Raw genomic sequence first — 26,276 nt, forward strand, 5'->3', positions numbered from 1 at the left:
GTGGGAATGTCCCCGCCATTCTGCAAGAAATACTGAGGACACTGGCAGCAATACTTAGAAGAAGCGTACTCACGCACTTACGCATACTGGGTTACACTGTTCCAGAAAGGCGACACTTTGAAACTGCTTCCTTTAATGGGGGGTGGGTGCTGCTGGCTTTCGGGACAAGTGTTCGCCAAGAACCAGGTAGAAGCAAAGCACTGCTTCTGAAGGGGGGTAAGGGCGAAAAACTTTTATTACTTGAGCCCAAGGGCTTCTGCTTCTGGAGAAATGAGGATTGGTGTTAATCAATCAATCAATCAATCAATCAATCAATCAATCAATCAATCAATCAATCAATTAATTAATCAACCAACCAATCAATCAATCAGAAAAAAAGTGAACAAAACAGGGTACGGTAGAGAAAAGCGTTGTAAAGCTCGTGAAGCGCGAGCTCGGCCACTAAATTTGAAACTTGTCTCGTACTCCCTTTTTTAATTTTTCCTCCCGATGATGTCTATATGACAAAGTTGGACAAAGAAAAGGGTACATCCTCCTGCTGTAGACATGATGTGGCTTTTGATAGTTACGAAACTGTTATTCAGCGTGGGAAAGTAACACGACAGGTCGAATTATTCGGCGCTCCAAAACGAAGCCTATCGACAGAAGCGTTTTCGTTGGACCAAATTGTAAGGAGGTACAATCACCACTTGACACCGTTAGGTCTTGGTTTAGCAAGCGTGAATAAGGTGGTCGCATCCATCACAGGACAGGATTAATTGGAAAGACATGGGAAAGGGCTTTGTCCCGCAGTGGGCGTAGTCACACTGGTGATAATATTTAAGGTCTGAAAGATGTCGTTGCTCTGTTTTCGTGTCTTTATAGTATTAATTGATGGAGAAGAATCAGCGTGTTTAACGAAGCATGTTTCAAAGCGTGTCGTTATGATAGTTCGAAGAATATTCTTTATTATCTTCATCACCTGGTGACAAAAATGAAGGGGTTTTATGCTCAGCGCTGCTGTTTTGCACTTCTTCCGCGCGCTCATTTTATCATTCCTAGTCGTGCTCGCATAATCAAAAAGTTACCGTTTGATGCATGAATACTTTTCTTTCATGTCTGGCTTGACAGTGTGGTTAAAAGCAGTTCATCACGAAAACCAGCAAAGCTTTTTCGGCAGGAAGGGACAAGATACATGTCACCCACAGAATGCAGTGACATCGCCACTAAATTGTCGAAGCCACCTCAATGACAAAGAAGGCGCGAAAAAAAAAGGAACAAAAGAGAAAGGTCATTCACCTTTTCGACCGAGATGAGGGTAGAGGACGCATCACTTCAAAAGTGATTTATGCTGGTTAAAATTTTCTTTTCTTTCTGGCGCCCGCATATTTCTATTTTGAGAAAAACTTCCTTTCGCAAAGAGGCGCTGACATTCTGAGATACTTGGCCATTCACAACGAGCATATTTCCTGGACTGCAAGAGGGGCGAGCGTTTAAAAGAGAAGTGAAGTTGGGCGGTTATACTACAAAGATGCCTTCCGTAGCACTGTTAACAGCCGTTCTGGTTGCCCTGCTCGCACAGGCAACACATGGTAAGAAAAACACTATTTTTTGGTATTTTTATTCATTTGTTGTGTTTAATATCGTATGTTGGGTTTTATCAACAAGTTAATTAGTAATAGAAAAACATTTTGCAATTTTGAACGATGGCGCGTTTGTATTCAACAGAGGCATCTGCAAATCCGCAAGATATAGAGCGGCGGCTGTGAAACGCCTGTGCCTCCGAACATTTGCTGCAATAAGAATGCATGACATTTATTCGTTTCTTGCTCCTTGAGAAAAAAAAAATTGCATAGAAAAATAAGCACTAAGTTCACCCGCGCAATTATGAAATTAAATAAAAAAAAAAACCTATGAAACTAGTTTTCCTCACAAGCGATCGTTCTGCCGTGCCAACGCGCAGAACCAGTTTCCTTGATATAAGAATGTATATAGTATAATTACTGAAGCGGCGTACTCATCCTGCTTCCAGTTTGTATGAGTTGAACTGAATAGTGACCGAACAGCACTCTTGCTTGGTTGATAATAAGCGTCACGAGTAGGCCCCTCGGAACGCCGTTGCCAGAAATTCTGGTCAACTGCCCGCTTCAGACGTTTGGCGGCGCTGACCAGTGACCCATGGCTCCAGTGACTCTTACCCATGGGTAACTCTGTGAGAGGCAACGTTTGATGATGAGTTACGCATGTAGCTTGCAGTTTACTGCCGTTTGGAAAGTCCAAGTTGAGAAAGGCTGCTATATACTCTTTACACAGTGTGTTGTAGAAGGCACTCACACGTTTGTATTGAGAAATGTTTGCGTGGAGTAACTTCCATTAAGAGGGTGATCAGTATCACGTCGGACGAGCAAGACCTGTAAACCTTTCCGGGAGTGGCGGACACGGCGCAGCACAGACGAGCCAGCAGGCAAGCAATGGTTATGTACTTTGCTCCCTTTCTCTCAATAAAAACTTCAAAAGAACACGTTAATCCTGTCAGGTTAACCCTAAAGTGGTCACCTTGCCGTGGATTTTTTGCAGTATACATCCGCAATGCGGCGATTCCCAGTCAATTTATTTTTAGGTCTCATCTTCACTCATTCTTCAGACAGATTATGAACTTTGTGCACAGAAAAGAAATGAAACTGATTTACTTGTTTGCGGTTAGAATGCTCAAAGTTACTTCTAGTACCTTTAGAAAAAAAAAGAAGCTTGCTTGTCCAGAACAGTAGCATATGCATACGGAAAGGTAAGAGTACCATAGAACGCAAGACGGTCCAGACGTGACTTCTCTGGCCTCGATGGTCGCGACACTTTCTAACCGTTGAACCTTTTACGCGCAGGCGCTGTTCAGTGCGGAGTGAGCCGGACTCCAGGAAGGCGCATTGTGGGTGGTCGGGAGGCTTTGCCCGGCGAGTTTCCTTGGCAGGTATCAGCCAGTTTTCATTAAGAGGGCAGCTAAACAACATAGGAACGGAAGTCGGAATTGTTTACATGGGAACTTTAACTTTTTTTTTACTTCAAGATATAATGCTGTTAACCAAGATTTAGGTTCAACAGGGATGAATAACAATGTTGGATGTTTAATTGTTTGCTTAGGTTGCTTTGCACTCAGTGTTTAGTTATGCGGAACGATAAATCAGCCAGCATACCGGATTACACCACAGACAAATAAAATAACGGAGGAAATACGCACTAAAAAATTCATATACGACCAAACCTATGCACCATTTAGGAAAACGGACAAACATTTTAATAAGAGCTCTTGCCTAAAATACCAAGAAAGTAAACCGATTACACACGCATTGCACAGCTGGCCGGAGGAATATAATTCATGTAGAGGTGTGTGAAAGCTGAGAGTCACTTTCTCAGCTTCCCGATTTTTTCACGTACGGATTCATGAACAAAACAATCGTTAAAAAAAGCGAACAAATTCAATGAAATCCGAAAGTAACGCAAACTCGGTGATCCTACTCTGCGTTTTTTTCGCATCTGATTTAGCTTTACGGACGTGTCTTTTCTCTCCCTTGCGCTCTCAGCTGTTTATGTAATTTTTAATAACGTAACAAAATGCTCCTTTCATCTTAAACTGATGCATCAGTTTGGTATAAGCTCATAATTTCGGGCCGCAGAAACCAGCAATACGGCGAACTAAGAAGAAAACCGCGATGAATGCCTTCTCGCGTCATTTCTGTCTCAGGTGGCGTTGAGGATCAGAGAATTCGTGTTCTGCGGAGGAGCCATTGTTTCGCCGACAGAAGTGGTGACCGCGGCCCACTGCGTTGAAGGGTGAGAAATACACCTGATGATCACGTCGACCATGCAAACGCAAAAAAAAAAAACATGCTCGGGAGCAGGACAGCTACTCCAAGACGAAACCCACGTAATCTAAGGCGGTGCATGGAAAATGTAACGGGCGAATGCGTTCCAGCCCCGCCGCGGTGGCTCAGTGGTTAGGGCGCTCGACTACTGATCCGGAGTTCCCGGGTTCGAACCCGACCGTGGCGGCTGCGTTTTTATGGAGGAAAAACGCTAAGGCGCCCGTGTGCTGTGCGATGTCAGTGCACGTTAAAGATCCCCAGGTGGTCGAAATTATTCCGGAGCCCTCCACTACGGACCTATTTGATCCTCTCTCCTTTCACTCCCTCCTTTATCCCTTCCCTTACGGCGCGGTTCAGGTGTCCAACGGTATATGAGACAGATACTGCGCCATTTCCTTTCCACCAAAAACCAATTATTATTATTATTATGCGTTCCAAGTTTCGTTTTCAGATGCGGTGACCAAGTGGCACTGCACCCTGGCGTTTACCGTCTGAGGTTCGGTTTGTTAACGTAACGCTTATACTTAGTTACGGACTCTTGTAACTGCACACGATCAACGAGCATTTTGGCATGTTGTATAGATGAGGCTATTTTAGGGGAGAAATTAATTAGACAAATGAAAATGACGTGAAAAGGCGTGAGAAACGATTAATAGACCGGAAGAGGCCGCTCAATCACTGTCAGAGTTCGTTCTAAAAAAAATTAACAAAGTTAAAACGCTTGAGGCTCAGACTACTTTGTCGCTGCGTTACAAATAATTTGTGGGTCGTACAGACAATGCTTTTCGTTCAGTTTTGAAGCACTCCCTGACAAAAAATAACCTCCAGAAGGGTGGTGCTAAAAGGCGTTTGACCGACAAGCGGAAACGGATGTTTTATAATTGCTTGTTGTAAGGCTCTCAGGTTACTTGAAATCAGTCAAATCGAATAAAATCGTTTTATTTCACCAGATACATGATGGTAGGAGCACCTGGGCTGAAAGCTGTTCGATACAGCTTGACGAGGCCCAGGTGACCATTACGGCGCGCGCTGTACGACGTCGGTGTGCATATAGTTAACAGAAACGCTCGCCCTTTAGGCTGCATTTATTAGGAGTGATGTTGGGAGACGAAAGGGGTGTGCTGTGTTTAAGAACCGCAAAATGTGAACTTCATACGACACCTTCCTTTTCGCGCTTTTAATTTTCAGCAGTGAACGATGCACGGTTCACCAAGGCAGGAAGCCACATGAACTGCGCTCACGAACTTCTTTACAGCGTTTTCAGTCGTATATGCACAGGTCGCTTGCAAAGTAAAGCGAGCACCACTTTTCGCAACATGAGTGAGAACAGTCGCAGCCTTAAGTAAGTGGACACTCTAAAAAAACATTTTGAGGCATCGAAATTCGTTAGCTGCTACGTTAACTGAAAAAGAGAATATATTTGAGTAATTAGCGATTGGTTGTCGCGCAATACCTCTGGCCGACATGCATCGCTTGAAAGCACGTGCAGCAACCTATATTAATAAGCTCACGGTCAGGCGTTGAACGCGTATGCTCTGTGCAAGCACCATTAATTCCCACAATTCTTCTGCTTTATTTTTTGACACACGTAGAATGAGCCCCAACCGGCTGAACGTGCTAGCAGGAACTCTGAAAAAATCTGCGCCATTGGACGACACCGCTCAGGAACGGTGGGTAAGTATTGCTTCAAAGCCGGTGAAATCTCTGCAGAGCACGAGATCAGCAAAAAAAAAAAAAAAACCTGAGATTTAGGAGTAAGGTTAGCTCCATTTAAGAGGAAAACAAAGTTTATAAAATATACTGAATATAAATAGAGCAAGGGCCTCATATGAGAGTAAATTAGAGAAAAATATTTAAAAAAGCAAATCCTCATAGACCCATTCATTCCTGCTAACGTTCACTGATGTCATCAACTAACAACATTTGCTGCTCGTTAAATATCGAGAAGGTGCAGGATATTTTTTTGTCCCGTTCTAAAAGAGTCTCTGTTTCACTAATTTTATTAAAATTAGCACCTTCACGACTCTGTGATGCACAACGAGCGCAGGTGAAGGAAATCACCGTGCACGAGAAGTTCGTGGGCAACGACAATCTGAGCAACGACATAGCCGTGCTGAAGCTCAACGATTCGTTCGACTTCGAAGGATCGGGCGGCTTTGTGGGACCCGTGTGCCTGCCGGAGGAGAATTACAGGGCCGAAGCTCTGCTCACCGTCTCCGGTTACGGCACGCTATTTGCAGGTAGTGTTCTCAACATTAATTACGCAAAAGAATACAATGGAAAGATTGGTGCTCCGTTTCCCAACGCTAGTTATACAAAAGAATATAAAGGAAAGATTCGTGCTCCGTTTCTCAACGCTAGTTATGCAAAAGAATATAAAGATTGGTGCTCTGTTTCTCAACGTTAGTTATGCAAAATACTATAAAGGAAAGTTTGGTCCTCCGGCAACGCTGTCGCAGCCTATGGGGAACCTATGTCTTGTAGAGGTATACCTTAGTAAACAGGTTGCTTCACTGCACTGTCAAACATGCCAAGACGCGAGACATTACACCGCGGGTTTAGCTCACGCGTTATATTGGGGTACACCGCGGATAGATAAATAGAGGGGGGGAGGGGGGAAAGCAGAGGGATGTTAACCAGAAAGGCTTCCTGTTGGCTACCCTGCACTGGGGAATGGAATGAGGGGATTAAAAAGGGAAGAGAGAAGGAACGGGAAACACCGCAAGTAGCGGAAAATGTGTATTGAGAGCAAAAAAATGACCAGATGTCACCCAAAACTTAAAATTAGCTATTTAAGCTTCAATAACGCGACCTGTAATTTACACGTTAAGCTGCTCACATTGCAGGCGCAATGCCAAATTCTCGCGCGCTCTATCTTGTAGCACAATGAATGAATGAATGAATGAATGAATGAATGAATGAATGAATGAATGAATGAATGAATGAATGAATGAATGAATGAATGAATGAATGAAAAAACCTTCTTGCACAACAGGTGGACCAGTGGCAGGGCAGCTGAGAGCAGTATCTGTACCTGTCATAAACGACGAGAAGTGTGGCCGCATCTACAAGGAGGCCTTCGACAGCTTCCATCAAGACAACCCGTTTGACGCTGACGCCATGTTCTGCGCCATGCAAGAAGGGGGTGGCAAAGACTCCTGTCAGGTGATGTCTTCCAGCGTAATTTTGACGGCAGTCTGGCTACTGATATTCTTAAAGTACGTTCTCGAGACTTTGCCTCGATGGTTTGCAAAAATTAGAGGAGAGAATCATTCGAGCCAGTGCGTTCTTGTGTCCGGGACAGGGCGAAGAGAATGAAGAAGTCGGCCGAAAGTTAGGACACATTATCACACCTAACAACCACAGAAACAAGGATCTGAAATTAAAGAATACGTCTGAGTGATCGTAGCAATGAAGAATACAGGGGCAAGCATGCGAAGAATGTCGTTTCATTATATCGTACCGCAAAGGTGCAGCCACACACGTGAAACATAAGCTAGTTTGTTGGAGCACCACACAAGAAAGCCGAAGTACGGCGAAAATGAAAAAAAAAAGCTTTTGCACGAAATTTTATGCTCCCACTCCCCTCGCAACGCTTCTCCAGATGACAGCATTTCATTAATTAAAGACACGTACAACGAAGGGATGAGAAAAGTTGACATCTCGGGATATGCTGGACCAACGTTCGACCGCAGATAATGTCCATGCGAAAATGTGCCAGCTGATTTTTCTTGATTTCCATAGACGTTTCTCAAGCATCCAAGGCTTTTGGTAGCGCTTCATCATAAGCATGTCCAACACGCCAAGTCGCATGTTGTCAGGAAACTATGCAGCATTAAACGATGAGGCAAATCATGACACTATATTATCATTTGCAGCTGTAAAATTTTGTTTGGAGGGCTTTCTGAAGTAGTCGTTGAGTTTTGCACGGAATATGCTCTCTACGGACGTCCCATTATTATGCAAAGCACTAACATAATGAACAAAGGTTATGAGGCGTTTGAACGATTACTCCAGAGTGAAACGGTTTCATACAAAAACTGGCACCATATCTGCGTGTACATCAATGAGAACAAGACAATGCTGGCAAAGTAAGCAAAGTAGAAGAAAAGCGAGCTGAACTCCCTTGATCGGGCCGAATGCCCACTGAACTAATTGTCACGCTGTCTTCTAGATCTGCGTTTCGAAGTGTCCGACCTTTCACTTTGCGCAGGGCGACTCCGGAGGCCCCGCCATACAGCGACGCGGAGGGCTTGCGGAGCTGGTGGGTGTGGTATCCTGGGGCGTGGGCTGCGGCCACTCACGCTTTCCCGGTGTCTACACTGAGGTGCCACGCTACGTGCCATGGATCCTCGAGCACACGTCAGCCACCAAGGGTTAAACCAATGACGAGGCCGCAGTGCACCTGCTGCTCACGAGCCAACTAAGCGATGTCACGCTTTTCCAGACGGAACCATTCCAAGCACAACAATAAACACACGTCTTGCTTGCCTGAAAAGCGTTCTTGTGGTTTGATGTCTCATGAAATTTGCTGCCGAACCGTCACTGCTGAAAAAGAAGCACGAATGTGTAGTTTCGCGGTAGCTTCACAAGACCGGACAAGGTTAGGCATGCAACGAATTGGTCATAGCTAAATGTGTTTAGGGGGTTCGCAACGTGAACTAGACTTGAAAAAAGGAAGTATGAAATAATGACGCGATGATGTGAGCATGTGCGCGCATCGTCGCATTTTAAATCCGACTACATTACAGGCCCCGTCCACGAGAAAAGCCGGCTGCCGTCTTTCCATATCACAAAAAAGCAGGTGGCCCACCTGCCACGGTGGGCACGCGGCAACCTGCCCATCGGGTTATGGGCAACCTGCCCACCGTGGCAGTTGGCACTGTGATTAATTCAAATAAATTAAATGTAGCTGCGACGTGCCCACCGTGGCACTGCACATCAGCTCATTGGTCGAGAGATATCTGTACAAGAACGAGCCTTGCTGGAGCTCAGGAAGAGCAACCTGGGTAGAACAAGCCCTGCCAGTGGCTCTGTTAATAATAATAATAATAATAATAATAATAATAATAATAATAATAATAATAATAATAATAATAATAATAATAATAATAATAATAATTGGTTTTGGGGGGAAAGGAAATGGCGCAGTATCTGTCTCATATATCTTTGGACACCTGAACCGCGCCGTAAGGGAAGGGATAAGGGAGGGAGTGAAACAAGAAAGTAAGAAAGGGGCGCCGTAGTGGAGGGCTCCGGAATAATTTCGACCACCTGGGGATCTTTAACGTGCACTGACATCGCACAGCACACGGGCGCCTTAGCGTTTTTCCTCCATAAAAACGCAGCCGCCGCGGTCGGGTTCGAACCCGGGAACTCCGGATCAGTAGTCGAGCGCCCTAACCACTGAGCCACCGCGGCGGGGCTGGCTCTGTTTGAAGCATCTACATTTCGGGGCTGTGGAGCATCGTTTAATTGCTGCACCATTGCGCCAGTAGTAGTATGAGGACTCCCTGCTACCTACGATTTTTTGAAAGCGAAAGAGTACTTGCTTGGAAGGAACCTCTGATGCTATCGCATTGTACTCTTAAGGGTAGGTGAAACATCGTCCATTTTTGATTTTTTTTGTACACGCAACCAGAGACTAGATTTACCAGAACAAGTCGTGCACCGCTCCAGCAACAAGACCGCCTAAGGGTAAATCAAACTTAACTCAAGCCACTCCCCCCCGCGCCCCGTAAAATTCTCGTCCAAGGGCATATGAAGAATAAATAACGAAAAATTGCTAATTAGCCCCCACCAAGGTTACAGTAGAACGCTAAAGATTCTTAAAAAGGTCTTAAAGACTAAAGAACTCTTAGCCTCCACCACAACAGACTTCACTAGATACGCCAAGAACACAAAAACCAAGGGCAAAAATGCATCAAATCATGTTTAGAAATATTGCTCTAATTAAACTGATTTGTGAGAAGTCGCGAATAATAGAAATATAGTGAGATCGTTAATATATCAATATTCAATAATGACATACAATAATAGCTAACAAAAGCATCTCGAAAATTGTACGAAGAAAATGTAAACGAAGAATAGATGAAATATTTTAAACACCCTTTACAGATCTTTGCGCAGGCAATGAACAGTAACATTTGTGAATACCTGGAACAGGTTCCGTATTATTGCTTTTCAATTATCATATTTGATGGTCGTCTGATACACGAAAGTAGAGGCGGCTACCTTGCATTACTATATACGCTGTAGCGGCAGGTGAGCAGATTAACTTACGTTTTTCCAGCCAATGCAACAATTCGCGAGGCTACTATGTGCCTTAAGTTTATCTTCTGCTATACTTTATAGGCTTTAAAGCAGTTTTGTTCTATATGGGACATAATCTTGAAGAAAAACTTTGCGATGCGTCACAAAGGGATGTGAACTGTTTGTTGAAAATGGGCTACAATGAAGGAACAATGAAAAATATGTACAGGAATGCAAAGGTGTGAGTGATAAGTGTAGCGCTTAAATGGCTCCATTCCGATGGTTACAATGATGTGACGATTGCTAGAAACAGAAGATTGTGTGAGATGCATGAAAAACATGAATTTCAAGCATGTTAGGTTCAGTAAAGAAACCCATATACAAGCATAAAAAAAACAACGTCGATGCAATCAGTGAAAAGGCAAATTTTACACGTGGAGAAACACCCTTCCATGAAATTTTCTGTTTAAATAGCCCCTAAAACGAGAAGTATTCAGTTTTAATCTACTAATTTTTTAAATGAAGATAGGAGGCAGGACTAATACTTATATCGATTCGGAAAGAGAAAGGGATAGATTCGATATTATGCAACTGAACAGAGGCTGCTTCAAATACTGAGGCACTTAATACAGAACACAATAGAGCACAGCAGTCAGACTGAAAACTGCAGCCTCGATTAGAAATGGAGAGCGACACTTTTGGATATAAGAAATCTGAGGATAGAATGTACCGAAGATCATGCATGGAAAAGATTTAACCTGCAGACGCAGTAGCCGTATGCTCAAGCGTAGCCTGGACCCTCGCTTCAGTGCGACATTGGGCACTCAGAAATTACCTAATGTAGCAGACCTAGTGGACAATGAAGGAAGCTTGAAACATCGCCGAAAAGATTACATACGGCCTAGGTCTTGCAATTAGGCGTAGCTCGTAGGGCGTAGGTACTACGCTGTGTGTTATGAATGCGTGGATGAAAATCCGAACCTACGTGAAAATTTTACCTTTCATTGTGTGTCTGTCCTCCTCTCTGGTTTTTGCATCTTGCTTTACATGACCAGGAGATTTTGCCTACGTTTTAGACGTAGATGTAGTCTGTAGCAGTTTTCTATACTATTTTCCTCCGTTGTTCGTACTTATTCAACGTCGCTTCAAAGCTGAGTCTTATGTTCTGATTAGTCATTATGCAACATGCTAGTGATTTGTTTCGGAATGTAAGCAAGAGCGAGATCATAAAAATTATGCAACCTTCACTAGGTGATCAGGAAGCTACAGAAAGAAGCAACCCTGGGCTCTGTTACTGAGGGGCACGCGTCGTCTTATTTACAGCGTTTGAGCAGCCGTATGGCGCTACTGCCAAGCAACAGTGCATGTGCACATGGTCATAGCAGGGCCGGAGGTGATAAGTTGTGGTTGATGTGTCCTTAAATCCTTAAAAGCTGACCTCATGGGTACACATAACATCAGATATGCACCGTTGTCTGGAAAACAATTCGGAGAGAAAACTAAAAGAAAAAAAACGCTAAAATTTTAATTTCGTACAGAGCACCTCCAAGTTTTAATATGTGAGACCAGCACTGCGCTTGTAGCAGGTGCAATTGCACACTGAAGCCAGCTTCTTAATAAAATGCATTGAGTGCGCTAAAAGAAAAAATAAGTCTGTCGCACGTCTTGTACCCACCGCAGTGATATATTTGGTAGACTAATTGCAAAACCAGATTTCTTAAGTTGAAGCTCTATTAAGCGTGCCGAGCGAGAGATTAGCCGTTGGTGCCAGTCCCTAGACGGATTGAAATATAGATTTTTTTCGATTTTATTTGGTTCATTGTTGAGTGTTGTGCACTAACATGTCTCTCAGCCAAAAAGAGTTGGACATTTTGCGAGGGCGTTCGAGTAGTGATGCACGATTTAACACCATGGAGCCCAGTCGGAATCCGGCCACATTTCGATGAAGACAAAATGCAAAACCTTTCTCGTACTTAGATTTTAGTGAATGTTCTAAGACCGACGTGGTCGAAGTTATCTCAAGCTCGATACTACGGCACCCCTCGCAGCCCATAGCTGCGGTTCCATCATTTATCACTTATCGCCATCAGTAACCATAACTCGTCAATATTGCACCTATTATGGTCCGGAAACATTAGCACCTGACAGCACCTTTCACAGGGGTAAGCCTTCGCAAGTACCTGCAGAAGACCGCGGTTGCTTGAACTCTAGAGTCGTCGGATGCCACCGCCAGCGTCGCTTTCTCTTATTATTTATTCCCCTTTGCCTTTACTGCCAACGCTGCACGCACCGACAGGCACAGCGCTCCCATTTCGAAACGTAGGAGGCTTGCGTTTAGCGAGAAAATATTGCGGAACCCACATCGCCGTTACGTGATTTCCCCAGCTGACATGTGCTTCTCGCACCTGTCGAGTGGGCGGCGGTAACTCATCTTGCTACCCGCATTACGACCGCCCATTTCGCCATCTGATGCGGATCTTCTCGCTGATGAATCGCGTTAGGGCCTGCATGGAATTTAGGAAAAGGTTAGAACAGTTCAGAAGGGTCCGTGGCAACTATTATCGGTCACTGTTTTTATTTGCTAGGCAAAGAATTTATCCCTCTCAGTTTGGTACTGTTCAAGGAGCAGACCAAGAACCAAGACGTGACGTGACGATGAACCATCGAAGCACAGTGGCTTTTCTACTCTTCTGTGTTCTTGAAAACGGCGCGGGTAAGTACACAAGTCTTTTATACCTCCGATCTCTGTTTTCACATTAAAGCGGAAACTTGGCAGCAACTTTGTATTAAGGTATACCGTTTGGCTGGCCGGAGCTTTGACAAGCAAGAACTGCCCTCGTATGGGATGGACAAGCAGAGAAAAGAGACAACACCATTTAGCATAAAATGAATAACCAATGGCAATTTTGTATAAAAGATGAAGCATGACCTCAAAGTGTAGAATTAAGTGCTTCAACACCTCTCCCCTCTATTACCGTTTGCCGATGTTCATGGCAGGAAGCTAATCTTTAAATATGCATTTTTGTTGCCCTTTCTCAACGCTGTCTTAATAATGGTAACCAGATAAGACTTGTATAGCCGATTGGTTTCCTTCTTGTTTCCCGGTATTTTGTCTCAGTTAACTCATCTGTGTTCAATCACACTCCTGTTTGATTTGATGGCAGTTTCAGCAATCGACTGTGGAATGCGAAACATGTCATCACAGAAAATTGTCGGAGGAAGACAGGCCAAGGAATGCGAATTTCCTTGGCAGGTGGGTTTCCTTTTCTCTTGCACTTCTTCACTGATCCCGCTAATTACTGAAGAGTACTGAGAGTCCAGACACCTTCGTGTTCCACTGTGTGTCGTGCTTTCAGCAACATAAAGCGCAGCGATTAGTAAAACTTGAGAAGTGACCGCGTTTTTACGTTTTGTGAGTGTATGCAAACGTACCAACAATAGGAGCTTTTTGAATGGGTTCAGGAGTGGGCGTATTGCGAAGTTGAAAGAAAAGGATAGCTGTACAATTTGTCATTCCTCATTGAATTGCGAGACGAAAACTTGATGCCAATAACAGCAATAAATTGACTCCTTGACACTCATGCGAACGACATACGCGTCTTCACAAATACGGATAAGCCCCGAGACCGTAAATAATGGGGCGTAGTCACTACTGAAGGCATCCTTTGACCATGCTGTGGAAAACACCAAACAATTCACGTTAATTGTAGGCGGGACAAAGATTATGGTTACTGAAATAATTTGCCTCGTGAATGAGCGAATTCTCCGAACTGCCAACTAAGCGGGATTATAATAAAGTCGAATTTATTCTCGCACGAAGGTATCGCTTCAAGTGCACGGCTACCATTTCTGTGGGGGATCGATCCTTTCGCCAGACACTGTATTGACGGCAGCTCACTGCTTGGGCGGAAGGTAACCCTGACCGCTTGTTTTGGCCACCTACCGGCGGCGACGGCTTTTGGTGATGGTTATATTTTCGTTGGTGGCATGAGTGGCGCTGGTTTGTGTACTCCCAAGTAGTTGTTTGGCCGGTCGAAGCAGCAAGTACTTTGAAAGAAACGCGACTTTTGGATAGTAGGAAAGACCCGCTGCGGTGGCTCAGTGGTTAGGGCGCTCGACTACTGATCCGGAGTTCCCGGGTTCGAACCCGACCGCGGCGGCTGCGTTTTTATGGAGGGAAAACGCTAAGGCGCCCGTGTGCTGCTGTGCGATGTCAGTGCAAGTTAAAGATCCCCAGGTGGTCGAAATTATTCCGGAGCCCTCCACTACGGCACCTCTTCCTTCCTTTCTTCTTTCACTCCCTCCTTTATCCCTTCCCATACGGCGCGGTTCAGGTGTCCAACGATATATGAGACAGATACTGTGCATTTCCTTTCCCAAAAACCAATTATTATTATTATTAGTAGTAGCAGCAGGAAAGCGAGGTGCAGCCACTTGGATAACCTTATATTACTCTGCACAAACAACTGTAAACCTAATCCTGCCTTGATATAAACACCACCACCACCACACTACCATCTGTACATGCAACAAATTTATCCAGGAGTTTTCGCGTGCACAAATTTTAGACATAACACAAACAAAATGTCAGACAAGGTGAGTTCAAGTTACATGTTCTTAAATAAGAATGAACGACAAAGGTAGGAAAAACCGAACTATAATATTATTCTATCAGTTACATGCTAATAGCAAGAAATGTTAGGTGCCGCTTCGGAAGATGTGCGAGAAATACCGGGCAATGTCAAGCGACATAGCGCGTTGAAAGTTGGGCATAACCTGCCATAATAAGCTGATGTCACTGCGTAAATTTGGGAAACATGTAGTGTTGTGGGCCAAATAAAGTATATTTTAAAGAAGAACCAGCGCATAGTAAAACTGTTGATGGCTTAGACGGCGTCACGTCCAACACAGCGTGTCCTTTAAGGTTACAATGAAACTTGGAATGCAGTCGCCGAGAAGCCCAACTGAATATTAAGTGCACGAAAACCCATTTGTATTATTTTATTGCATGCATGTAGCAAAACGCAAATACCCTGTGACCCGAATTCGGGCCGCACTCATGTTAGCTCTCCCCGATAGTTCTCCGCTCGTGCGACGTCTCTTCAAAGCAACAATAAAAAGACAAACACACACGCTAGCAATTTTTCGAGAGGTCAATGCACCTGGCTCTGAGTACTTTGATCTATAGAGCCATACCATAGGGGCATGCTGGTGTCACGCTTCACAGCTTGTCCCATGGGTCGACTCTAGCTCAGCACTCGATCTTCCCGCAACAGCTAAGGCAGGGCGCTGAGTGAAAACCGGGTGCACGTGGGCTTTTTCTTTGCACAAAAGGGTCACGAAAGTTCCTGCTGCCAGAACTTTAGACGTCCAATACTGCATCAGACCGGTCATAAAATTACCGAACCAAACAATCATTCTCCTTTTTTACAAAGCGATACTTGTTGAGACGTAAATTGTTGATCCCTTACAGCGACAATATGATTAGGATAATTACATCATGTTACAATCAGTACAATGCTATCTCTCGTGACACTACCCAGGAGAGACCCCACTTCGCTCACCGTCATGGCGGGAAACGTCGACCTCAGGAAGAGGAGCGCGCACTACCAGCTGCGCGGCGTGAAGTCGGCCGCTCGGCACGAGAACTTCGGCAAGCGCGGAATGCGGGACGATATCGCCCTGCTGAGGCTCGACGAACCGTTCAATCTGGACGAATCCGAAGGATGCGTTGCCGCAATTTGTTTGCCGGACGCTGGGTACCAGGTGCGAGACAACATCGTCGTGTCCGGCTGGGGCACCACACGTGAAGGTGAACTGATATTTCACGACTACATGGTAAACACATTTGTTATCCCTAAGTCACAGTTCAATCATCTCACTTTGATCATGGTTACGAATCTCGAGTGGCGAACACACAAGGCCACATTTAGCACCATGTGTAGCGAGCAGAGTACAATGCAATGACGATGTAGCTAAACTGTGCTTAAACACTGCTAACCTGTACGCTTGAATTCGAGTAGACGGCATGCAGGCCTCTCATCCAGATCAAAACTGACATCCCTTATAAATGCGTTAGCATTAGCAGGGTCAGTGCAAGCGGAAATGGCGACCACCGTCTGTCAGTAGCGAGTGGCAAGTACGTCGCCCAGCGCAGTAACTAGCAGTATACTGAGGTGGCGGTATGCCACCTCAGTATACTCTCGGTTATATCGAACCTAAGTATGCCACCTCGGATAAAACGAACTTCAGTGTGTTAACCTCGAATATACCGAATGTTTGGCTGGTAACGCATTCATACAATCCACCGAGGATCACCTAAGTTCTTTTTGTATGAAAACTGAATGTAAAAACTTTCAGGTTGTTGGTTTTCGTCCAGCAAAAGAAGTGATGGTGGTAGCTGTACGACACCCGCTCAAAATAACCTGCATCTAATGATCGCCGACGCCGCGAACGTAGCCAGGAATCTTTTTTGGTAGGGCCCAGGCTAGGTTTCGAGAGGGGCCCTAGCGCAGGGGTGGGGGAGAGGGGTTGCTGGGTGGTTCATGCCCAACAAGACAACTGCCTGGAGAAGAGAGAGAGGGGGGGGGGGAGGGAAGAAGCTGGCCCCTTCATGCTCCCCTTTGGATACGTGCCTTGCCGACACATATTCCCGAGAAAACGGTCCCTGGTTTCAAATGTTCCAGGTCTATCCTAGCTAGGAAATCAACGCTGGACTATTCTGTTATGACATCAACGACAAAGCCGCCGAAATTTACTCTAGGAAGACTATTATACGTAGCAATCGCCTTAAAGATCTCGTTTGAGAAGTTTGCGTGCCTTAGCTGCATCGGTATGGCCGCTTGCACTGTGTGAACGAGGCGCCCTAATCAATTAATGTTGCTTGCTGTTTCAGGAGGCAGCTTGTCCATGGACCTCATGGCAGTGTCTGTTCCTGTAACGAGCGACGTTTACTGTGCGCTGCAGTACGTGCAGGCCAGCACTCTGACCTCCGCTTACGACAAGCAGACCATGTTCTGTGCTGGCGCGCCAATGGGTGGAAAAGATTCTTGTCAGGTACATAGAGGGGCTCGTGTCCCCAGTCCCCATTTCGTGGCAACTGGGCGCTATCTGTAAGTGAGGAAGTGACTGTGCACACTAAAAAATGTGGATGTTTCACCTCTTTGAAGCAATAAAAATGCATCCTAGATAGATCTTACTAATAATATGACTCCATAATCAGCATTCAAGTGGAAAAAAAAGTAAATGACCTTTTTATAATAAGAAGCTTAGGGGGCAGGAGACAATTACAGAGAGCGAAGTTGGCTCGTTGTACCGTTGTAAATCTTATCGTTGTTATCTGGCGGCCTTATGTCTTCTTTGCGCGTCTGCAACGCGCTGTAACTCAAAGAAGGTGGCAAAATAAACCTTAACCTAAATAAAAGCAGCGAGAACATCAAGTTTTTATCGCTGCCAAGGATGCTTGAAAAATTTTCAGCGATTTTATCTACTTTGTGTACACCCTCAAAAGTAAGTGAACGTAAAAAGTAACATGTACCCATCAATGAATACTTCAGGAAAATATGCAAAAGCACCGTTGCAAGTGTTATTATGAGACAGCGTGAGACAATGAGACAACAATGAAGGGAAACAGGAAAAGAGAAAAACTCCCAGTAATAGCGCACAAAAATTGAAGGAACATTTTCGTTGCAGGGTGACTCTGGCGGCCCGGCGATTCAGTACAGTAATGGAACGGCTGTTCTGGTCGGCACCGTTTCCTTCGGACAGGGCTGCGCTCGGCTGACCCACGCCGGCGTTTACACAAGAGTGTCCAATTACATAGATTGGATTGAGGAAAAAGCCACGAGCTTGTGATATCGACTACCTTCCTTTCTGCAAGCAGATAGCTTGCAATAAAACATTACAAGCTGTGTTGAAGTGCTCATTGCCAGTTGTGAGCAATAACTTTGAGAAATATGGAAATTAAAAAAAATGTACCTATGTAGTTTTACAATTCCTTCTTGCGTGGGCAGCATTGTGAATGGAATTGCTTCAAAATCGTATTGTTAATCAGGAGGTGTGGTTTATGCAAATATGTTTCATTTAATAAAGAACATTTCATTCTGTACTTAAAACGCATCGCCATTTGATGAAACCATTTAATTTTTATATTCACGTCAAAATCCTTTCGCGACATTTTAGTGGTTTATGCTATATCTTCCCTGAACATGTCTCACTAGCTGTTAGATGAGCAGGGGAACGCTTATGTTACTGCACTTCGCAAAAGAAGAAAACGCTTGGCTTTGAATTCATTGGTTGCTATGTCTTCTTTCTATTCTTGAGAATGTGGCATGAAGAATGGTTAGCGCAGAACAAAATATTTTCTTTATGGTAATAAATTCTGGCGTTGTTTCGCTTACGCGCAGGTCTATTGCAACTTCAGCACCTGCAAATAAAGAACCAAGTTTGGAATATTAAAAATTGAGCAAAAATAATCTGATACGGGATTCCTTCCCTTCGCGACTTACTTTAGCCTTTATGAATATTAGTGTTCTCTACTTCAAAGGTTATCCTAAATCAAAGATTGCCCTTCGTTAGAGTTTCTACAATTTTGAAGCAAGGAGCCGTTGATGCGAAATCCTCCTGCAAGTGATGAAGCAGCATCTTTATTTATTTATTTCGCATACCCCCAATCGCCGAAGCATTGTAGAAGGGAGTGGGTTAAAAAAAGCAAAACCAGAACATAAAAGCGGCAGGCATATATTACAAAATACAAAGTAAATCATATAGCGTGACAGGTTAAAAAGCGAGAAAACGAATATAATTGCACTAGAAAAGTAGAACGATAAAGCGAAACAAGACATGAATAACAATAACAAGTAAACGTCAAAAGGAAATAAAGGCATTAATAAACACTTAGGTGACATCTCAAAAACGATTAAACAGTGCTTTCCTGAAAAAGGCGTAATCTGATCTAAATGCGATCTCTGCGGGAAGGTGGTTCCAGTCTTTAGATGTGTTTGGCAAGAATGAATAATAAAAGGTGTTAGTGCGGCAATTAGGAAGAGCAACCTTGTGACGAAGATCGGCACGTGAGGAGAGGTAGCTAGGCGACATGATGAATTCACGATGTAGAGACCGTGCCCTCCAATTTATGCTTATGGCATGTGCTAAATTCAGAAGGTGTAAACTAGCAAAACCAATTTGTACAGACCAGCATAGTGATAAACTAGGTCACTGCATTTTGTAAATCACATTAATCTCTTTATTAGAATCAGAATGAAAACGGGCTGTTATAGCGGTTACTGGTTTCAGCAAAGGATGATCTGGAATACGTTTTCAAGAAGCTGTGCGATGTGCTTGCCTTATATTGTTCAACAAATTCGAGAGTAGCAAAATACTCAGCTGTTTTCAGTGGCGTTCAACACCTGTACTATATGTGGTGATTGTTTTAACCAGGCACAAAAGTTATGCACAGCCCTGAGTTCGTATTTTAGCTTATTGTGTAATACATCGCCAACAGGTTATTTTGTTACCATTGTAACTTCATCCGACGGGCATCTCCAGAGAGGCGTGAATACACCGCAGTACCAAAAGCTTCAGTGCTCGTCGTCAGCGAATGACTAGACCGAAGGCATTCTAAGCACGAAAGACATGTCAGGATTTTTTATGGTGGTTTCTCGTTGCCCTTGTCCGATATTGCTACCAGGCGACACCACGTACCATGGCCCGAATGACCTCGTTCAGTCGGAAGGCGTCTTCGTTAACGGAAACCATAAGGAACAAAATTCATACAGAGAAAACAGGAGCACAGTGAGTAACTTTCCGGTGACACAAATAGGTTTTTCGTGTGACGTCCCGGCTAAGAGCATAAAAAGGCATTTTCGCAACTCAGGTGCAAAGCGAGGCAGTAGCTAGCCCAGTACACTGTAACTTTTCAACCACACGACGTGGCTTAGTTTACACGAGGGCCATGTATTTTTCCTTCATCACTCTTGTCTTCACAGTCTCCGTCATTGACCTTTCGACGGCCGGTGAGCTGTTACCTGTTGGATGCTCCGTAACTAGCTATTGAAACTTCGATATAGTCACTATCTGTAGCCACATAGTCGGCATGCACCACCATGTACTGTACCTTATGCGCATAGTAATTTTCATGACAAGTGAGCCGTTTTTGAGCGTTCGAGTGTTTTGTTCCTGGAACTGTGTTTTGAATATCTTTGCTGTGTCCAGTTAGCTCAATTTATTTCAGGAATTGAAGCAGTTGCTGGACTGGGCTAAATAGCGCACGGCCTAGTATAATTTTCTAAAAGCAAATCAAGTTAATGTGTCCTGAGGGTGAACATTCGAAATTGTTAGACTTTTAATGGGCCTTAGACACAACCATTGTTGCTGCCCGAGGGACGTGTGCCGGGCAGAACCCACGCTTGTCGGGCAGGAGAGAGAAACAGCTAGATCTCACTTCACTGCTTTCAGCACAAAAATGCGGCGAGAGCAAGTTCCTGATGGCAAGAATCGTCGGAGGGAGGGATGCCCTGGCAGGAGAGTTTCCATGGCAGGTGAGAAAGAGAGACAATAACTCGCAATTAAGATGTGAAAGCTCTCTCTATTTTACACACTCCTAGCGCCCGCTATGTTCCATATAGCTCAAGATGCAGGCCCAGCTGAACAACATTGTCTTTAGGCAGCAGGTAGATTAACAACACCTGCTGACGGGCTAGATGGTGCATTGCAGATTGACGGAATAATAAGCGCACAGGACAACACACACAAGAGCAGAGGAAGACACGCCAGACCGTGCCTTCCTCTGCTCTTGTGTGTGTTGTCCTGTGCGCTTATTATTCCGTCAATCTGCTGCAGGTAGACGTGAAAGTTTCAGGTATATACCTGCTACGCCGGTACTTATTTGAATGCGATGCTGACGAATGTGATACTTACGTGCTATTTGCACACCCATGCATTCGCTAGCCGTAGTAATCTGCTTTAAAATTATGCTGCACTGCAAAAAAAATAATGTGACCAAAGTATCATAGCTCCTCATACGTTAATGATGTAGCGCAGCACTTGCTGCTGTTGGAGTTTTCCGCAATTCTTGACCTGCACGGAAGCGACCTGCACGTGCTTCTCGAACTTTACAGCAGCGCTACAGTAATTCGCATGGTCTTAGTTCGTTCAAAGAGGAAAAAAGAAAGACCAATCTAACTGGAAGAAAATCAACCCACGGTTTATGAGATACAAACATTGTGGTACGAAAGTTAACGAACGCTGAGACAGCACAGCTGCAAATTAGGCGCAAGCGCAGCTTGAATGATATGGCTTTTCTATTCGATATGTAGATGTTTAGCACATTCTTCAAGTATGCTGTCGATAACGTTCACTGCTGTGCAATAGAGATAACGCTGTGGGTTTTCGGGCATGCTCTTGTTTCACGTCGTATCAAGGTGAGCCTCGTCTGGAAAGGTCAACAGTTTTGCGGTGGCACCTTGATCTCTTCGAACGAAGTGGTTACCGCGGCTCACTGCGTAACCAAGTAAGTGAAAGAACCGGAGTGTTAGTTGCCGGGTGAATCATTAAGAGTTGTAGACTTCAATCGAAGTGAGATCAATACGCGAGATAAGTGCTTAGTCCTAAGGACCCAGGTATAATCTCGAAGCTTGCGGTATATGAAAAGCCTAAACCAGTTGCACCAAAAAACTAGGGCCAAACACAATTTAACCCAAAAATATGAAAATAAAAAATAATACTGCTAGTTAAGCGAGTGACATAGCTTCGTGAAATTCTCCGGCGGTTGTCTCAATATGGATCCAGTCTTGGTTGATACTATTCGCCCCTACCACCAAGCATGGGATTCAGATAAATGAAACGAAAGTAAGAGGGTTTAAGAGCCCAAACAGGTTTGATCTGAAGCTTTGACCTATAGTCTCGCATATGCATATCAGCGAAGCGCTACATCTCCTCCCAGCAAAAAAAAAAAGAAAACAAAGAAAAACGAGTGGTGCTCGAGTCAATGCTCTGATTATTGTTATAGAGCAATAACAATAATGGTCGTAATAGCAAGGAGAAGCCAAGTCATGAGGCTAAAGCTCGCTGCGCCCCCTTGAGAAATGGGGTGACGTTATAAGACGCCCATTTCGTATTTAGGCCTCAGGGGGAGAAGCCGCAGGCCAGGGGCTGATTTATAGGTGACCCTTGCCGGGGGCGGTGTCGCTTGAATCATGTATTTTTGTTCTACTTTAGCGCCAGAAAATTGGGTACAGCGTGGTATTCCTATTGAAAATTTCTCTCTAAGAGTCTCCCATACTCGATAAATCCGCACCTGCCGCAGGAACGCGAGCGGCGCCCCATTCCCATTGCAGCTGCAGTTACTGCCATTCGAATTCTTTATCACATCGGAATTCTCTTAAGTTTTTACGAAACAATACGATTGAAGCTCTCTTCATGACCTTGCCGGTCTTCGCTCGTTCGCCACGCCGCCTTGCTGTGTTCCGCCAGCAAATCGTGTTGCAACTCGTGCCTGACAGCATCCTCTCGCATCTAAGCTCGGCGTTCGTAACACCACATCTGTCCTCCTTTTTAGCTACACTGTCAAAGACTTGGAGGTGGTCGCTGGTGCACAGCACCCAGCCACCAGCGGACTGGAAGACGAGTTTGCTCAGAAAAGGAAGGTAAGCTAATTTACCGTAAGCGTCTTAGACGGGACTCAGTTTTCAGCGTTTCAGTAATTAAAGAAAAGAAAATATAATTACGATGCCTTCGGACATGGGCCACAACAACAAACGGAATAACTCTATCAATGTACTAGAAGCTTGCGCAATTGTGACTTTCGAACTGTAACATATATTGGGCTCTAAAATTCAATTAAACTTACCGAAATGTGCCGAAAGCTTGAAGTCTGGACAAAGATGACTCATCTGTAAGCGAGAAGCACAAAAGAATGACGCCCATTTTTAAAGTTTCAAAACGAGGCAGCAGGTAACGCTCTCCTCTCTCATCCATCACCCTCTCGAAAGGTAAAACTGCTTGTGGGCACATACATCCCATTTCTAAGATAAGCTGTCCACGCTGCTTGTGGGCCGAGCACTTTATGGGCCTCTTGAAACTCCCGTGTTCGTGGCACTCGGAGGCTAGAAATTTTGAGTATTTGATGGACTGGAAAATGGAATAAGAATCTGACCTCCTCAACTTTTACGACTAATTAGAGGGCACATCGTAAGATAGTGAAAACCAGGGCCGGCAGAATTACGGGCCAATCGCGTTTTTATGTAACGGATGTAGAAGAGACGTTATTTAACAGCAGTTGCAAAGAACAGCAGCACCTAGTTATGCTAACCAAATACAATGCCAAAATGCTGAACTTGGCTAGTTGATGTATTATTCAAACCCAAACTTCGGTACAAGACGGTGCACACAAGGTTGTTTTGGCAGCTGCCTTTCTGTGCGGAAAACCGGCCATTTTTATTTCAAGAAAGCAACAGTTTTACATTTATGCACCATGTCTGAAACGGCTGCGTTCTTGTCTCCGTGATAAAAACACGACGCATCTAGAGGGAAACCAGAAGGGTTTGAGCACACTACAAACGTTTTTTTTTCTTTCCTAGGGGATGAAAGGATTCCGACACGAAAACTTTTTCGGACGATACGGCCACCAGAAGTACGACATCGGCCTCTTGAAGCTTAAGCAGCCCTTTGACTTTGAGAAGTCCAACGGGCGCATTGGAGCCATTTGCCTTCCGCCCAAAAACTACAACGTCTCCGGCCTTGTGTCCATTTCCGGTTTCGGCTATAGGAGGGAAGGTATTACTGGCAATATACATAATTCTGGCCATGGAACGGCATACTAAGTCTGAAAATTTGCGGTGTGCTGAAGGCAATTTTTTTCGTAAACATGACAGTATCGTTAAATTTGCACTTCACCCAGTGAAACATTGTCTGCTTCAACGGCTGTGTACGAATCCAAGCACCGAGAGAAATTTTATCTGTTTGTTGGCTTCTTAGAGTCGAACAATGTTAACAAAAGCTAGTAATAAGAAAGTAAATTACTAGACACAATATTTTGATAATATTTTTGAAACTTGATGAGGTTCAATCTTCCATATCAAAGAGGCGTCTTGATAATGCTATGCCAGAGCAATGTTTTAATTTTTACATATTCGAGTTTGGTGTTTGTTGAGGTCAGGTCGGTTGTTGGCAAACGGCTATCAGACTGGTTCACACCTTCTTTTCGTCACCTCTGAAGCATGACTCATGTTTTGTTCAGAGGGTAACATGCTGGCACCAGTGCTACAAGTAGCGACGATGACTGTGCTTCCAAACTCAACGTGCGACAAGGCTTACGGCCAACGATTTCATCCGGAGACAATGTTCTGCGCAGCGGACTTCGTCAAGGGCCAAGACTCATGCAAGGTAGGATTTTCTCTTGATTTAGCTTGATATCTCCACGTAGTGAAACACGCACACGCGATATAAGGATTTAACAAGAAAACGTTTCTTAAATTCACAAAGTGAGCTTATCAGAACATTGTACTGTCTTCTGCAGAGAAAGAATTCCCTATCATCTGAATCTGCAAAGCTGGTTTCTTGCGCAAAAAGATTTACCTATCCAGCCATGTTTTCTTACATTGTTTCTTTTCCTCTGGCTATTTTTTCCCCACAACGATTCTTGCATTGATATCAGTACTTCGGGATGCTACATAATTCTTGTCAATTTTAGCATATCAGTGGTGATTTACTCGTTGTTTGAATACAAGCGTTGCTTTGATTTTACATTTTACTCTTCAGTTCGATACGTCCGTTTTCAGCTTGGAAGCGTATATAATAAGAATAGTAAAGCATTTTGGTATGAGATAACATTAATTCACTTGACTGTTGGCAGTGATTTCACTTTCGCGGCAAATGTGAGTTGTTAGGAATCAATATGAGCTGTATTGAAATGTGAGCTCCTTATTGCGTCCTGTAAAGTACTCTTTACCTTTATAAAATTTCCACAGTCAAGAAAGGCTAAACAAAGTAGCAGAGGCCGATACTTATAGCGGCAGACTTTGATGCTCGCAGCTTAACATCTATTCTATCCAAGTGTGATGCAACATTGTGCATTGCCAAGCTTTGTAAATTATTCGCACCGAATTAATTAAGTGAAGCCGCAGAGACTTATTTTATAAGACTTCGTTTGCTTCAGGCTGAGTAATATTCTATATAGACTACAATCAATCAATCAATCAATCAATCAATCAATCAATCAATCAATCAATCAATCAATACTTATTAAAGTACCCATCTCAGTCTTGGTGCTGGCACACAAAGCTGTGCTATGTAATCATGTAAACCTTTCATATCTTCTTTGTTTCGACTTCGCGCACAGGGGGACTCAGGTGGCCCGGCGATTCAAATGCACCGTGGTCGCGTTGTTCTGGCGGGCATCGTGTCCTGGGGAGAAGGCTGCGGTCGCAAAGGCCGCCCTGGCGTCTACACCAGGGTCTCCGAGTACCTGGACTGGATCGACGCCCACCGGCGTTTGCATAGATGAGCCTCGACTTGTGTGAGACCCGTCGCACGAGGCTGTTTCGGACACTGATGCGATCTCGCCTGCATTATATTTCAACCGCAGTACTTTTCAACACTTCTGGTCTCATTTTCGCTCTGTGTGGCTCCGAGTAATGATGAATAAAGCTGGATTATACGCTTCAGCAAGATGCCGATAACAGAAAAAGTTCGTGGTTGTAAGCGGCTCCGACTCCTGAAGTCACGCCGACGACAGCAAGTTTTCTGGGTACCATGGCATACCGGACATGTCAAAACTAAAGATACAACCGGCCTGCTTTTGCGCACGCAACACACGATGCGTTATTTTATGCGGACACACGACCGAGGCGCGAGTCAGCGCACGTACAAGATACGTGCCAGCGTAGCAGACAACTGTGAGAGAGCCCGTCGGAGACTTTGGATCGACAGGTGCGTTTCACACCTGCGCGCGCATGACAAAGAAAAATGCTCTGAACAGCACAGCCGTCATTCAAGCAGGAATGTTCCCTTGCACTGCTGTCATCGCAAACATCACCAAACCAGACTGCGCACAGCAGTCACGTTCACGCTTCCTCTGTGTTCTGTGCACGCGTTCGCGATCATGTAGGTCTCGTGAGCCGACAGCGCGCGAGAGGCGGCTGAGAAAGTGGGCGCATCCAGGCAGACGAAGCGGAAACCGGAAAACATGCT

General features: G+C 44.5%; 1 protein-coding gene across 1 annotated transcript; it reads left to right on the forward strand.

The window, feature by feature from the left end:
* Positions 1-1,446: 1,446 nt before the first annotated feature.
* LOC144095211 (transmembrane protease serine 9-like) lies at positions 1,447-25,676 on the forward strand. Its single transcript, XM_077628998.1, has 14 exons — positions 1,447-1,571; positions 2,859-2,944; positions 3,716-3,804; positions 5,429-5,510; positions 5,884-6,076; positions 6,832-7,001; positions 8,050-8,212; positions 14,657-14,684; positions 15,632-15,900; positions 16,984-17,144; positions 22,589-22,732; positions 23,666-23,861; positions 24,325-24,470; positions 25,426-25,676. The coding sequence occupies exons 1-14, from the start codon at positions 1,511-1,513 to the stop codon at positions 25,588-25,590; spliced, it is 1,953 nt and encodes a 650-aa protein (XP_077485124.1). The 5' UTR covers positions 1,447-1,510; the 3' UTR covers positions 25,591-25,676.
* The last annotated feature ends 600 nt before the right edge of the window (positions 25,677-26,276 follow it).

Source organism: Amblyomma americanum, chromosome 6 (assembly GCF_052857255.1).
Source record: "Amblyomma americanum isolate KBUSLIRL-KWMA chromosome 6, ASM5285725v1, whole genome shotgun sequence".
NCBI lineage: Eukaryota > Metazoa > Arthropoda > Arachnida > Ixodida > Ixodidae > Amblyomma > Amblyomma americanum.

What these genes read in the sequence shown, in the direction of transcription:
- LOC144095211 (XM_077628998.1), top strand. Translation starts at nt 1,511, where the DNA reads ATGCCTTCCGTAGCACTGTTAACAGCCGTTCTGGTTGCCCTGCTCGCA. An exon ending in TTACGGCACGCTATTTGCAG is followed by an intron (nt 6,077 to 6,831) that starts GTAGTGTTCTCA and finishes CTTGCACAACAG; the next exon opens with GTGGACCAGTGGCAGGGCAG. An exon ending in AGTTTGCTCAGAAAAGGAAG is followed by an intron (nt 22,733 to 23,665) that starts GTAAGCTAATTT and finishes TTTCTTTCCTAG; the next exon opens with GGGATGAAAGGATTCCGACA.